This window comes from Orycteropus afer, unplaced genomic scaffold (genome assembly GCF_000298275.1).
Source record: "Orycteropus afer afer isolate SDZICR_OR568_19922 unplaced genomic scaffold, OryAfe1.0 scaffold00205, whole genome shotgun sequence".
In the NCBI taxonomy this organism is placed as follows: domain Eukaryota; kingdom Metazoa; phylum Chordata; class Mammalia; order Tubulidentata; family Orycteropodidae; genus Orycteropus; species Orycteropus afer.
This window is the reverse complement of record NW_006921792.1, coordinates 2,033,112-2,049,531: the sequence shown is the minus strand read 5'-3', so window position 1 is coordinate 2,049,531 and position 16,420 is coordinate 2,033,112. Positions and strand designations below refer to the sequence as shown.

The 16,420-nt window shown below is 37.8% G+C and overlaps 1 protein-coding gene across 1 annotated transcript in view; it reads left to right on the top strand.

Moving 5' to 3' along the window:
• The window catches only part of PLAA (phospholipase A2 activating protein), a 58,814-nt gene that overhangs the window by 18,970 nt on the left and 23,424 nt on the right, over positions 1-16,420 (top strand). Inside the window, exons 2-6 of the mRNA XM_007948134.2 lie at positions 4,069-4,262; positions 9,244-9,344; positions 9,432-9,552; positions 12,394-12,561; positions 12,998-13,133. Coding sequence (XP_007946325.1) covers positions 4,069-4,262; positions 9,244-9,344; positions 9,432-9,552; positions 12,394-12,561; positions 12,998-13,133 — 720 coding nt within the window. The remainder of the gene's footprint in view (positions 1-4,068; positions 4,263-9,243; positions 9,345-9,431; positions 9,553-12,393; positions 12,562-12,997; positions 13,134-16,420) is intronic.

Genomic DNA, 16,420 nt, shown 5'->3' with positions numbered 1-16,420 from the left:
TCTTTTTAGTGATCTCTTGCTTTCTTCGTGAATAATGTTCTTGATGTCCTCCCATGATTCTTCTGATTTTCGGTCGTTGGTCTTCAATGCATCAAATCTGTTCTTTAGATGATCTCTAAATTCAGGAGGCTGCAGGAATCCAGGTGAGGAGAGAGAATCCAGGCATGCCCAAAGCAACAGGACGGGAGAGTGGGAGAAAGGGGATTAAAAGCCAGGAACCAGGACAGAGGAGCAGTCAGCTGCAGGGGTCCAGGTGAGGAGAGAGAACCCAGGCACACCCAAAGCAGAAGGACGGGAGAGCGGGAGAAAGGGGATTAAAAGCCAGGAACCTGGATAGAGAAGCAGTCAGCCACAGGGACCCAGGTAAGGGTGACACGAGAGGTTTCCTACAGGGAGACAAACTTGTCTGTTGATTTGTCGTACTGTGGTGACGTGTTGATGTGAGTTTTGAGGCTGAGCCACTGGTGTTTCAAACCCAGCGGGATGCACATGGTGTACAGGTATCAGCCCAGCTTACAGACTGAGACAGACTAGGAAGAAGGAAGAGGCCGTCCACTTCTCAAAGAATTGGCCAGGGAAAACCTTATGAATATCAGAATTGGGTTGCTGTAATTTTCCATTGACTTTAATCACAGGGCATGTTAGTACTAAGAGATGTCCTAAAGAATCTACTGTATTCTAGACATATTCTTCTTTATTTCCATTGTTGTTGTTGTTATGTGCCGTCGAGTCGGCCCCGACTCATAGCGACCCCTCCTTGGGTTTCCGAGGCAGTTATCACTACGGAAGTAGGATTGCCCAACCTTCCTTAATTATTTCCATTATGTAATGTCAATCCAGTTTCCCCTTGGTAATCAGGATCTATCACATCAGATAGTACAGTAATGCCCTTCTTTGTCTGTTGATCCAGAGGCATGAGGAAGCCAAAATGGCCGGGTGGCATTCTTAACTTTCAGTTCAGTGCAATCAGTATTGTGTCTCCAGGTAGGAGTGTTCCTCCTTTTAGGACTGAGATCTCCAGACCTGCAGGGCATAACATAGCAGGGACAGGAAGCAAAAATTTTTTGACTGGATCACTAGGGGTAATAGTGAGTCATACCACTCCCATTTCCACCCCTTGGTTCCTGGACCTGGGAATCCTGGCTGTTGGAGAAACAGCACCATTCTGGGTTGACAATTCAATTGGTGTTGTAATTCAGCCACCCTTATAGTAAGACTCTGGGTTTGGTTTTCAGCAATATCAGCTCTGTTTCTAGAAGAAAAAAGGCTTTCTTTCAGAGCATAACTGGAAACATTGAGGTCTTTTATGCAGGCTCTTCAGCTATGACTCAGCAGCCCTGAACTCATCTTGCTCTTTCCATTTTGTCTAGTGTAAGTAGGACCAACCAAACAGTTTCCTTATACTCCTCATGCTGACAAAATTGCAGAAAAGTATCAAATATGCGATCACCCAGAGCCTTACTTCTCAAAAATACTTGATCTATTGGTGGTGCTATTTTGCACATTAATGTTGCCACCTCATGCCACAGATTAGCAGGGCCTTCTTTACTAATGGAGGCAGAGTCATCAGTGCCTTTCAATTATCAAATTGGAGAACAAAACAGAATCGATAAGAACCAATTTAGGAAGCCCATCCTTATGTTTTTGTCTCGTAGACCCACTCTCGGTGTCAAATGTATTAGGCAGAGTTCTCTAGTGAAGCAAAACCAGTAAAGCTTAAATACATATATAAAGAGAAAAATTTATCTTAGGAAAAATGGGTCACACACTTAGGGAAGCTGGCAAGTCCCAAGTTCTTGGCTCAAATGTCAGACTGGAGGCTTTTCCCACCTCACGCAGCTACAAGGGCTGACGAGCTCAAGGTTCGCAGGTAGTACACTAGCTGTTGACTCCAACGAATGACAAATCCAAGATCTCCAGGCTGAATGGTGGATTGTTTGCTCACAGACAGTTGTAGGCAGCACAACTGGATCCGGATCCACAGAAGAGTGTCTCTTTTTCCCACTATGTCCATAAATACATTGGAAACAGGCCACACCCCTAGGGAAACTCCCTTTCAGTGGATTGGCTGATCAAAACATATACATCAGATCTCATCATGCGCATAACTGCTTAAACCACTCAAAATTGTGATCCAGCCAAGTTGACATACAGCTCCAGCTATCACAGTCACTATGAGTTGAAACCAACTCAATGGAATCTAACAACAATAGCGTATATGTTTACTATTTGGATTGTTCTACTCTATAAAACATTTTTTAGTGCTGTTTGGAAAAGGAGCAAAAATAGGTGAGTTCAGTCTTGATCTGATAGTCTCATTATCTCTTTATATACCCTTACCTCCTTAAAGTAGACTGTGAACTTCTTGATAAAGCACATGGCTGCTAACCATAAGGTTGATGATTTGAGTACACGAGCAGCTCCATGGGAGAAAGACGTGGCTGTCTGCTTCTGTAGAAGATTTGGGGAGTTCTGGTGGTGTAATGCCAAAGGCATTTGACTGCTAACCAGAAGGCTGGTGGTGCAACCCAGCTAGTCAGCCCTTGGAAGGAAGACTGGGCACATCTTACTCCCATAGAGATACTGCCTCAGAAACCCGAAGAGGGGTCACTATGAGTCGCAGTCAACTGGATAGCAGTGATATCAGTTCAGTTTTTTAGCTATATAATCCTTTTTTTCCTCCTTCTTCTTCTTCTTTTTTTTTTTTTTTAAATCCATGTGTTGTGTAGGGAAGGGAGCAAATCTGATTAAGTGGAAACCATTTATTTCAGCTCAATTGCTGAACTTTCTGGATTTTTAAAAAATTTTTATTGTGGTTTGGGTGAAAGTTTATAGAGCAAATTCACTTTCCATATAGCAGTTCATATACATTTTGTCACATGACATTGACTGTAATTTCCCACAGTGTAACAGCTCTCTTTCTACTTCCCCCCCATAGCTGCCTCTTCCCTCTGTTCTTCCCTCCCATGCACTCTTGCCCCCCGAGCTGTCGTCCTGTGCATACACAGCCCTTTTATTCTGCCACGTTTGATCTCTCCAGGGACTGTATGTACCTAATATAAATGTTCAGCTAATATGCCAGTCTTTTATTTGGCTAGAAGCCACAGGAGTAGATTCAATTCCAGACCTGATGGGCAGCTAGGGACCATAGTCTCAGGGGTTTCACCAGGTTCTATCAGAGCAGCAAACCTGGGCCCTCTTTTGTATGATTTGAATTTTATTCCACATTGTTCTCCCACTCTATTCAGGATCTCCTACATAGATCCCCCTCTGAGTGAATGACAGTGGTAGCCGGGCACCATCTAGTTCTTCTGGTCTCATAGTCATGCTGAGGATCGCATGGCCCACCAGTTGAGTTAAATGTATAATTGTCTATATCCTCTCTGCTGGTAACTTACAGCCTTACACCTGATACGTATCATACCTTTAACTTGTTGTAAGTAAGGCAGTGAAGCGAAATGACTGATATGTATAACAAAGTATAAACCATTCTAATCCCAAGGCAATTAGTTATTAATGTGATGTGTCCCTGGAGCAGCTGTTTCTATATCCCTTTATTAGATCCCCCTTTGCATATTGATAGTTATTGATACTCCAGATAGTTAGATACACATGTATACTAATGGGTACCAAGTTAATGCTTCATAGTGTGAAAGTGTCCTCACTATGTTTAAAGCTTATTGATAATAGATTCCATTATCTTTATTGCGTGAATGTTTTCACTTAAGCAGAGCTTTCTTAGGATTACAATCACTGATGAGTATAAATGAAAATAGAAGATGAAAAGAAGCCACTCATGATACTTGTTTCTCTCCCTTCCTTTCCCTCCTGCTAATTAACATACTCAATGAACCACTAATTAAATAGCTCCTGAACTGATAACAAACCTCAGTAATGGCTGATGTAAATTAGCTATTGTTTAATTTAAAACAATGAGTATTCTTAAAATAGTGTGCACTCTAAAGTTCAGCCTAGGCACTAAGTGAAAATAAATATTTATCTGACAGTTTATGTCTAGGTTTAGTCACGGGACAAATGTTTATCTTATTAATTATAATTTTTTTCCAGTCCTAACAGGGGTTTTACAGAAATGCACTGTATGAGTGGCCACTCCAATTTTGTATCTTGTGTATGCATAATACCATCAAGTGACATCTACCCTCATGGACTAATTGCCACAGGAGGAAATGACCACAATATTTGTATTTTCTCACTGGACAGCCCAGCACCACTTTATATACTAAAAGGTCACAAAAATACTGGTGAGTATAATGCTTTCATTTGGTATTCTTTTATTTAAGGAAGTTTTGTTGTTGTTGTTGTTGATGTGCCGTTGAGTCAAACCCGACTCATAGCGACCCCTCCTTGGGTTTCCGAGGCAGTATCACTACGGAAGTAGGATCCAACCTTCCTTCCGAGGAGTGGCTGGTAGGTTTGAACCGCCAGTCGTCTGGTTAGCAGGCAAGTGTCTTAGCCACTGTGCTACCAGAGCTCCCAAGGAAGTTTTAGCCTTTTGAAAATAAAATTCACATCTGTTTTCTCAAGTTTTTATTTTTTTCTATTGAGCTCAATGGTAGAATCCTTTTTGGACCATTTTAATTTCATAAATTCTCTGTTAAAACTTGGTCACTGTTAGTGAAGGTTATCTTGTTCGTATATGGAAAAGTCAAGTATTTGGTCATAAAGGGAATAGGTAGTAAAATGTTAACGTGTTTTCTGATTTTGGTTTTTCAACTATTTTGTTCAAGAAACTCAATTATCAAGATAATTAAGGCTATTTCTTTGTCTTTTGGGTCTTATGTCTGTATGCAACAAATTAAAGACAAGGGATGTGTTAGGACCTTTGTATCATTATTGGTGTATTTATTACTTTTGAATATTGTGTTCTGTGACTTATGTATGCTCCCAGATTTATGTGTACTTTAATGTCTCTTCATTATAAAATGACATGCTTGATTAGTGCAATGTGTACACTTGTTTTATATAACTGCGATGTTTTAGGACATACGTAAGGAGATAGTATGGCCCAGAAACACTTTAATTTTAAACTATTTAAATGGTTTGCAAAATGTTCTACGTGTGTAATTTTCAATGCAGAATAGTACAGATTTTTTAAACTTTATTTTGGAAATTTTCAAATGCATATAAAAAGTAGAGATAATTGTATTTTATAGTGAATTATTTTGTAAACATTTATAAAAGAGAATAGTGTAATGACCCCCTCCCCTTCATATACCTGGCTTCAAGGATTATTAACATATGACCTATCTTGTTTCATCCTCGCCCTCTTTCATTACATTACTTTTTTTTTTTTTTTTTTAGAGTTTCCATCCTTTATTTATTTTATTTTATTTTTTTTTTATTAGGATTTGGGTGAAGATTTACAGAGTAAATTCACTTTTCATACAGCAGTTCACATATACTTTGTCTCATGTCATTGACCAAAATTTACAATGCAGCAGCTCCCCTCCCACTTCCTCCCCATAGTTACCTCCTCCCAGTGTCCATCCCTTCATACTCTTCGAGAGGCCCATTTTCTGCCAACCCTGTATATGATCTTGGATACACTCTCCATTTAGACATACATAATTGTTTAGCTTGTTCACCCATCTATCCGTCCCTATACCCATATTTGCTTTCATTAACAACTCAGTATTGTATTTACAAAGGGGTTCATATTTGTTGTTTGTAATGCCCATGTAACTCTCTCTGTCTTTCTCATCCTCAATGCTGCCATATTGGTCACTCACATTTGGTACATTGCCCTTCTCTTCACCCAAATCAATATTTATCTCTATCTATCTAACAGCATTAAAGCACATACCTGTTATATCATTTCATTTATAAATGCTTCAATATGTAGTTCTAAAAACATTGATTAGCTTACTTTTTCTGTAAAGCATTGTTGTAGTTCAAAAGCAATCACCCAATAAATAAATGAATGATGTATCAGTACCTTTAGTTACTGACAAAGGAGTTCTGGTGGCACATTACCTAAGGCAGTTTTCCTGCCAACCAGAAAGTTGGTGATATAAACCTACCAGCTGTTCTGTGGAAGGTAGGTGGGGCAATGTACTTCTGTAAAGATTTACCACCTTGGCGACTCAGTGGGGGCCGATGTGAGTTGGCATTCACTTGATGGCAGTGAGTTGTTTGTTTTTTTTTTAATTTACTGACAAAGTCCCTGGATGGTATTGATGGTTAATGTAATCTAACTAAAAGGTTGGAAGTTGATGTCCACCCAGAGGCTCCCCAGAAGGAAGGCCTGGTGATTTGCTTCTGATAAATTCCATTCTCCTACAGTGGATGGGGATGTAGTTGCTAACTATAGGCTGTAAGAAGAGATGTCTAGGATTTCACTGTGTTTGTACAAGCTTTCAGTCATCTCATTTTTCAAGTCTCCATCTTATTTCTTTTGTCTGTATACTGAGTCTCAGGGCGTTTTGTGGGACCAGCCACTTGTAATCCTTCCTCTGTGGGTATTTTAAGTTGATAATTTCCTCCATTTTGCTGAGTTACATCATTTTGCTGTTTTCTTTGTTTTAGTAAATTAATACAATTTATAGATTTACTGTGCTATTGTTGTTTTAGGTGCTGCCAAGTCAATCCCGACTCAGTGAACCTATGCACAATGAGACAAAACATGGCATGGTCCTGCACCATCCTCACAGTTGTTGCTCTTTAAGCCCATTGTTGCAGCCGCTGTGTCAGTCTATCTCATTAGGATCTTCCTGTTTTTCACTAACCCTCTATTTTACCATGTGTGGTGTCCTCCAGGGACTGATTGTCCCTCCTGATAATGTGTCCAAAGTACGTGAGATCTCGTCACCTTTGCTAAGGAGCATTTTGACTGTGTGTCTTCCAAGGCAAGTTTGTTTTTCTTTTGGCAGTCCATAGTATATTCAGTATTCTCCTCCAACACCATAATTCAAAGGCATCAATTCTTTTTTGGTCTTTCTTATTCATTGTCTACCTTACACATGTATGTGCAGCATTTGAAAATAACATGGCTTGGGCCAGTCACACCTTAGTCAGTCTTCAAAGTGACATCTTTGATTTTAACACTGTAAAGAGATCTTTTGCAGCAGATTTGCCCAATGCAATACATTGCTTGGTTTCTTGACTGCTGCTTCCATGGGTGTTGATTGTGGATTCAAGTATTATGAAATCCTTGGCAGTTTCAATCTTTTGCCTCTTTATTGTGATGTTGCTTATTGGTTCCGTTGTGAGGATTTTTGTCTTCTTTATACTGAGTTCTAATCCATATGGATGTCTGTAGTCTTTGATCTTCATCAGTAAGTGCTTTGAGTCATCTTCATTTTCAGCAAGCTAGGTTGTGTCATCTGTGTATTCTCGGTTATCAATGAGTCTTCTTCCAATCCCGATTCCACATTCTTCCTATAGCCTAGCTTCTTGATTATTTGCTTATCATACATTTACTGTGCTAAGTTGTTGTTTTTGAGAACTCTTTTTTTCTTTCAGTTTTTAGATAGTCTTTCATATTTATAATTTTTAACCTATATAATTTTACTTCAAAGATGATAGCACATTTAATTAACCATTCCATTACTGTTGATACTTAGCTTGGCTGCAGTTTTCTATCATCTTAAGTGATCCTAAATATCTGCATAAATATTCCTTCAAAATCATTTTCATTATCTTCCTCTTACAGTTTCTTAGGGCTGGAAGGAATCATGCAGCCCACTTAGTCCTGCTCCCTCATTTTACAGAGAGAAAGGTTCAGTAAGACCCATCTGGTGGCACAGCTAGAATTTATACCCATGGAGTCTGGCATCAGAGATTGTGCTCTTGACTACACTCCACCCTTCACTGTATTTCCATTGAATTAACAGTACATGGCTAATTCATGTAATTTCTTAAATTACTGGATGTAATTCAGCACCACAATTCAAAGGCATCAACTCTTCGTTAGTCTTCCTTATTCATTGTCTAGCTTTCACACGCATATGAAGCAACTGAAAATACCATTGCTAGGGTTAGGTGCACCTTAGTTGTCAAAGTGACATCTTTGCTTCTTAATACTTTAAAGGGCTTTTTGCAGCAGATTTTCCCAGTACAATAGCATGTCTGATTTCTTGACTGCTGCTTCCATGGATGTTGATTATGGATCAAAGTAAAAGGAAATCCTTGACAATTTCAGTCTTGTCTCCATTTATTGTGATGCTGCTTACATTATCTCACTAATACTATAAAGTATATCAGTGAGTAGTTAACTCAATTTCTTTTCAAGTTAGAGAAATAAATTTTTTTCTCAGAAAAGTCTGAAAACAATAATTCTATTTTAGGTTGACAACATTTTTCAATCAATCTTGGGAAGTTATTTTTATACTTACCATATCTTCTCTAAACTATTTTCTAAAACCCTCCAGAAACAGATATACACCACGATTCCTCATCTTTCTCAAACAAGTCCTTTCAACTTTTCTTCCCCAATAACAAGAGTAGTTAAAAACATACACAGTATTCAATATAATAGAAATGTACAACAAAGAATAAATATCTCCTCAAATTCTCACAGTACTGAGATTAATATTTATAAAGCACTAGAGAAAATAAAGGAGCTCTGGTAGCACAGTGCCTAAGGCACTTGACTGCTATCCAGAAGGCTGGCGGTTCAAACCCACCAGCCATTCCTCAGAAGAAAGGTTGAGCAATCTATTTCCTTAGTGATACTGTTTCGGAAACCCAAGGAGGCGTCACTATGAGTCGGGGCCAACTTGACAGCACATAACAACAAGAGAAAATAAGACAACTAAAGATTACAAAGCAATATTCCAGTTATTTAAGTTTGAAATAGAAACCTTCATCACAGTTATGTAAGCTTTATTTAAATATAAAAGAGTAAGTTTAGGGAGATTAACTTATCCATACCACATCATTAGTGGCAAAGCTAAGCACAGAATTCAGGTTTCCTGTCTCATCATCCATCCCCTTTTGATTCAGCCAAATCACAGATATAAAGCCAAACCTTGTGTTAATGAAAACATACCACAATTTATATGAACAAAACAGTAACAACTAATGATTATTGTTTTAAAAAAGGTCAAGATTTTATGGAGTAAACTTTTTGTATTCTGTCTAGAACTGTATAGCTAAAGAAATATGTATATTTCTTTGTATTACTTCATGAAGTGTTTCTAAAATTACAGTGCTTTAGTAACCAGAAGATTGGTTAGTTTTCTACATGAAAATGTCTTAGCTAATGGCTCTTTTGTTTCCTAGTTTGTAGTCTTTCATCTGGAAAATTTGGGACATTACTTAGTGGCTCATGGGATACCACTGCCAAAGTCTGGCTGAATGACAAATGCATGATGACCTTACAGGTACAGTAGTTTTCTGTGGATATTCTAGGTTTTAATTAAATGTGATAATTCTTTGGCAACTTAAATTGGCACCCATTTTACTCATAGGGTCATACAGCTGCGGTGTGGGCAGTAAAGATATTACCTGAACAGGGACTAATGTTGACTGGATCAGCAGACAAGACCATTAAACTGTGGAAGGCTGGGAGATGTGAGAGGAATTTTACAGGTAAGATCAGGGTGGACAGGTTTTATAATCCCATAGTCTATTATTTTGCTTGGATTTTTGTCCTAAAATCTTTGTAGGTTGAAAATGATCGAAAAACATTAGTGTATTGTAGTCATTTAATTTGTATGTTAACTTTTCTCACAGAAATAATATTTAACATCATTTTAAATAATACAGTGAGATCTCTCATCTCATAAAGAACTAGGTGTAGACTAACAGCTGCCTCATAACCTGTGACAATATAGTTATGTTTTTGGTTGTCACTCTAGCATGTCCAGCCTGAGTTTCCAAGCATGACCCTTACCAATGATAGGTCAGCATTGTTTTCTTCATATACACAGGAAAACATCGTTAATGCCTTTATTTATATTGAAGTACATTGTCTAATAATTACAAATTTAATGCTTTTTTATGTTGAGGTTTTTGGTGAGTGGTATGTTAAAGCCCCACTATCAAATAACATCTTCATTGAGGTACCTACTTCCTAGTATTAACGTCACTGATTTATTTGTGAGGTGTTATATTTTTGGCCGGAATTTTTTTTGGGGGGGGTTATGTTTCGCTTTTTTATTTTTGCTTCCTTGAAAGTGCATCACTACTCTAGCTACCCTGAAAGAAATCCCTTTGTGTTGATTAAACTTTCTGTGGAGAGAAAACAGATAATGAGTTATAACTGAGCAATCTTGTTTTTACTTCAGTACACACTGTATATGTGCCTAAAGTAATTATTTGTGTTGACTAATCTAAGTCAACAAATACTGAGCATGGGAAAGTTTTAGACTTAAACTCTTTTATTAGATCGCAAGGTTTATATGATGTTTTGACCTAATGTTGAAATGCATCTTTTACAATGCCTCAATTAATAGTGAAAGAACTAGAATTTTAATGAATATTTTAAAACATTTAAAATCCTTTCATAAGTAATATAGGTAGTCCCCGCTATATGACATATTTGCATTATGATAAACAACACTTATAACCATCCATTTTTTTATGGCTTATGTATTTTTTTATGTATGGATGGATGTATTAATATATATCTACAAGTTTATATGTAATCTTTACAACTCCCAAAGACAAAGATCATATTTATAAAGATATTGATAATAAAAGGCAATGATAATGAAAACTAAGAAACAGAAAAGGCATTTGACTTATGTCAGAACCAACTTATGATAGAGTCATCAGGACAGAACCCACATCGTAAGTTGGAGACTACCCACATATATATTCCTTTAGCTATACAGTTCTAGACAGCACAAAAAGTTTACTCCATAAAATCTTGACCTTTTTTAAAACGATGATCATTAGTTGTTACTGTTTCATATATATAAATTGTGGTATGTTTTCATTAATGCAGCACCAAGGTTTGGCTTTATATTTGTGATTTGGTTGAATCAAAAGGAGATGGATTATGAGACAGGAAACCTGAATTCTGTGTTTAGCTTTGCCACTAATGATGTGGTGTGGATAAGTTAATCTCCTTAAACTTACTCTTTTATATTTAAATAAAGCTTACATATCTGTGATGAAGGTTTCTGTTTCAAACTTAAATAATTGGAATGTTGTTGTTGTTGTTATGTGCCGTTGAGTCAAACCCGACTCATAGCAACCCCTCTTGGGTTTCCGAGGCAGTATCACTACAGAAGTAGGATTGCCCAACCTTCCTTCCGAGGAGTGGCTGGTGGGTTTGAACCACCAGCCGTCTGGTTAGCAGGCAAGTGTCTTAGCCACTATGCTACCAGAGCTCCCAAAATAATTGGAATATTGCTTTGTAATCTTAAATTGTCTATTTTCTCTAGTGCTTTTAATCTCAGTATTGTGAGAATTTGGAGGGATATTTATTCTTTGTTATATATTTCTATTACATTGAATATTATGTATGTTTTTAATTACTTGTGTTATTGGGGAAGAAAAGTTGGAAAGGACTTGTCTGAGAAAGATGAGGAATTTTGTATATACTGTCTCTGGAGGGCTTTTGAAAATAGTTTGGAGAAGATACGGAAAGTATAAAAATAACTTCCCAAGACTGATTAAAAAATGTTGCCAATCTAAAATACAATTATTGTTTTCAGACTTTTCTGAAAAAAAATTAATTTCTCTAACTTGAAAATCAGTTTTTACTACTCACTGATATACTTTATAATATTAATGAGATAATGTAAGCAACATCACAATAAATGGAGACAAGATTGAAGTTGTCAAGGATTTCATTTTACTTCGATCCACATTCAACATCCATGGAAGCAGCAGTCAAGAAATCAGACATTTTATTGCACTGGGCAAATCTGCTGCAAAAGACCTCTTTAAAGTGTTAAGAAGCAAAGATGTCATTTTGACAACTAAGGTGCACCTAACCCAAGCAGTGGTATTTTCAGTTGCTTCATATGCACGGAAAGCTAGACAATGAATAAGGAAGACCAAAGAAGAATTGATGCCTTTGAATTGTGGTGTTGACAAAGAATAATGAAAGTACCATGGGTTGCCAAAAGAATGAACAAATGTGTCCTAGAAGAAGTATAGCCGGAATGCTCCTTGGTAGCAAGAATGGCCAGACTTCATCTCACCTACTTTGGTCACGTTGTCAGAAAGGACCATTTCCTGAAGAAAGATACCATATTTGGTAAAGTAGAGGGCCAGCAGAAAAGAGGAAGACTCTCAAGGAGATAAATTGACACCGGAGCTGCAGCTGTGGTCTCCGATATAGCAAGGATTGTGAGGATGCCACAGGACCAGTGCTGTTTCATTCTGTTGTACTAAGAGCACAACATTAGTGAGATATATAAGGCCATTCACCAAATGATCACTTATATTGATTAACATTATTCTATTTCAATGCAGGGCATGAAGACTGTGTGAGAGGTTTGGCAATTTTGAGTGAAACAGAATTTCTTTCCTGTGCAAATGATGCTAGTATTAGAAGGTGGCAAATCACTGGCGAGTGTCTTGAAGTGTATTATGGCCATACAAATTACATTTATAGCATATCAGTCTTTCCAAATTGTAAAGGTAAGACTACCATGCTTTCGTGTGAAATTTTATTAAGCATTTTTGAATCTCATTCCCAAGATGAGATTTACTTAAATAAATGTATTGTTTGTGACTTAAGTAATTTAGTAACTTTATTTCAAAAGTATTTTTTTTCGTAAAGGAAGAAATTGTTTGGTCATACTTATATTAATTCAGATTAGATGATTGTGTACTTAAAAAGATGTTGGGTATCAGAGAAAAGATTTTATATCATTTATTGATTCAAGGTTTGCTATGTAAGACATGAAATGTACAATGTGGTTTTTGAAGTTGTATGTGGTATTGATAAATGTATAAAATTTAAGACTTTTTAAAATACTCTAAGGTTAAAAAAATGTAACTATTTATAAAGATGGTCTGTATAAATGTACTTAATTGTATTTAAACTATTCCTTTCTGTATTCATTAATTTTAGACTTTGTGACAACAGCAGAAGACAGATCTCTGAGAATCTGGAAACATGGGGAATGTGCTCAAACAATCCGACTTCCAGCTCAGTCTATATGGTGCTGCTGTGTGCTAGACAATGGTGACATTGTGGTTGGTGCGAGGTATTTATATTCTAGTGACTCAATAAATATGTGTCTAGGCATTTATTATGTGTTGTGGCACAGTGGTTAAGTACTCAGCTGCTAAATGAAAGGTCAGCAGTTTAAACCCATCCACCGTGCCACAGAAGAAAGTTGTGGTAGTTGGCTTCAGTAAAGATCACACCCTTGGAAACCATGTGGAGTATTCTATTTTGTCATATAGGATCACTATCCATCAGAATCAACTCAATGGCAGTGGTTTAGAGTTTGCGAAGATATGCCAGGAGGAAGTCCAGAGAGGACTATATGTGCATCTGTCAGTGGACGAAACAGTAGTAGGCATAATGGCTTTTATACTAAAGATATATGATACATTCCACCATTACTTTAGTGAAATTTCTGAAGTGTCTTGAATGCAAAGAAAACTAGAGAATAATGATATTGGTGTAAAAAAAACTTTCTGGAAAGGAAGATCCGTTTGAAGTGGATTTTGAAAGATTATGAGTAAGACGGGAAATGGGAATTTTCTGTCAATGAAAGTATGGCGTGGGAATGAAAGTTATGAGTATAAGAGGTAGGGGACTAATGCTGGGAAAATAGTGAATAATTAGATTGTTAAGGTAAGGTGGGTCTTGTAAGGAGAACCTTGATTGCCAGGAATATTTTAGATTCGGTGCTTGGGGTTAAGGATCTGTTGTAGCTCTTGTGCAAGGACTGACAAAAGCAGAACTTGTGAATTATTAAGTATACAGAATGCATTTAACTAGTGATGACATTGGGCAGGAAAACAAACTAGAAAACACGCAGGAGGGGTATGAAGTTACAAAATATTAGTCCAACAATGATCAAGGATGAGAGTCAAATAAACGAGATTGTTAAGAGGAGAAATGATTAGAAAGGGGATAAAAGAGAAGAATAAAAGCTTTATACTTTTGGTAAATGGGAGCCCCCATTAGTGAGAAAAACAAAGGTAAATGGAATGATTGGTTTGGAAGAGCAAGTGATGGCTTAGCTTTTAGGTTTCTTGAGGTTTGAGCGGCAGTTAGCCACACTCGTGTCAGTGGGTCATGGGCAGGTGGACTGAAGTATAGTGTAAGAAACTGAGATGGAAGATAAAGATTTGTGCAAAACTGCAAAAGTCGAGTGATAGAAGACCTTTTCTTCAAGACGAGAAAGAGAGAAGAGGAGGAACAGAAAACTAAAGACTGAATCTTTTTTTTTTTATTGTGATTTGGGTGAAAGTTAACAGTCAACTTCACTTTCCATACAGCATCTCACAAACTCTTTGTCTCATGACATTGACGGTATTTCCCACAATGCAACAGCTTCCCTCTCACTTCCTCCTCATAGTTACCTCTCCCCTGTGTCCTTCCCTCCCATGCACTCCTGCCCCCCGAGCTGTCTCCCTGTGCATGCACAGCCCTTCTATTCTCCAATGATTGTTCTCTCCAAGGAGTGTATCTACCTAATGTAAATGTTCAGTTCATATGCCTGTCTTTTGTTTGGCTAAAAGCCACAGGGGTGGGTTCAACTCCAGGCCCAAAGGGCAGCTAGGGGCCGTAGTCTCGGGGTTCTATCAGGCTCTATCAGACTAGCAAACCTGGTCCCTTTTTTTTTTTTTAATGATTTTGAGTTTTGTTCCACATTGTTCTCCCACTCTATCCAGGATCTCCTATATAGATCCCCCTCCAAGTGGTTGACAGTGGTAGCCAGGCACCATCTAGTTCTTCTGGTCTCCTAGTTGTATAGGCTGAGGATTGCATGGTGTATCAATTGCTTGGATTAATTGTTTCCATGCACCTTTGGTTTTCTTCATTCTTCTTTGCGCTGGACAAGGAGAGACCCATCGCTGCATCTAGAGGGCCACTTGCAAGCTTTTAAGATCCCAGTCGCTACTTGGCAAAGTAGGAGGATGTGGAACAGTGTTTTTCTGTAGTATGTTATGCCAATTGAGCTTGATGTCCCCTGTAATCATGATCCCAAGCCCACACGTCCAAGTGACTACAACTTTGTCTCTTAGGAGACGTGGGAGACAGTTTGTAGTTTTGTCAAAAAGCACTTGAGGGGTCAAGAAGTGGAGAATACAAAATGCTTTTGTATTTGATCTGAAAGATATTATTGTTGATATTTTTTGTGGACATCACATTTTGGTAGAGAATGATTAAGAAAGGGAGGGGATAAATAAGAGCAGCTAGACAAGGATCGTTTCAGGCGAAAGATGAAGAAAGGATTGTAGACTATTTCTCCTTTAAATAATCTTTTTCCATCCTATGCGTTGCTTTAAAATGTAATAGAGGGTATTGTGCACTGAAGTCATTATAGTGCTATACTCATCGATCAACACATAGTAACATTTCTCATACTCACAAATACAGGTGATTTTTTTGCTTTGGATCAATCAGGTGTGATAATGTTAATATACTGACAGCTTAAAGAAAAAGAAAGTGACGGCTAGAAGGGCTAGCAGGCCTAATAAAGTAGAGGTGCTTTGATTTTTTTTTTGCTGGGGTGGGGATTGATTTGCTGGTTTAGTTCCCCCCCACCCCAAGCATATTTGAAAGAAGCTATGGTGGCTCAATGCCCAAGGCATCTGATATTTAACCAGAATGTTCCCAGTCAAACCCACCAGCTGCTCCCAGGAAGGAAGAGGAGGCAATCTACTACTTCCCTAAAGATTTACCACCATGGAAACCCAATGTGGGTTGCTTTGAGTTGGAATTGACTTGATGGCAGTAGGTTTCAAACATATTTGCAGTTGAAGAAAAATAAACCAATTAAAAGGGTGAAATTGATGTTAGAAGGTTAAGTAAGAAATACAGTGTTCAGTAGACTTAGGTAGGATTAATATAGTTGAAAGTGGCTAACCTATCCTCTATCCTCCAGATTTAGTGTCAAGAAATGATGGAAGTGAAGTCATTTTTCTGAAAACACGGTGAAGACTGGCCTCCAGTTCAAAGATAAGGCAGTTTTTCCCACATTCTTGATGGAGGTTACATTGCTAGTTAATGACATAGAAAAGAATAACCTGATTTTTCCCCAATGAACAGATTTTGAACATCTTGTTTTCTATGTTGGATATTTGAACCTTTTAAAAAGTAAACCACCCTTCTCTGTACCACATCTAAGTAAAACTGACTTTAAGAATTCTCTCTATCCACCTCCTACTGTGGCGAGTAGTGACTGGGATCTTAAAAGGTAGTAAGCTGCCATCTAGATGCAACGATGGGTTTCTCCTTGTCCAGAGCAAAGATGAATGAAGAAAACCAAAATTGATGGAAACAATTAGTCCTAGCGACTGGTACGCCATC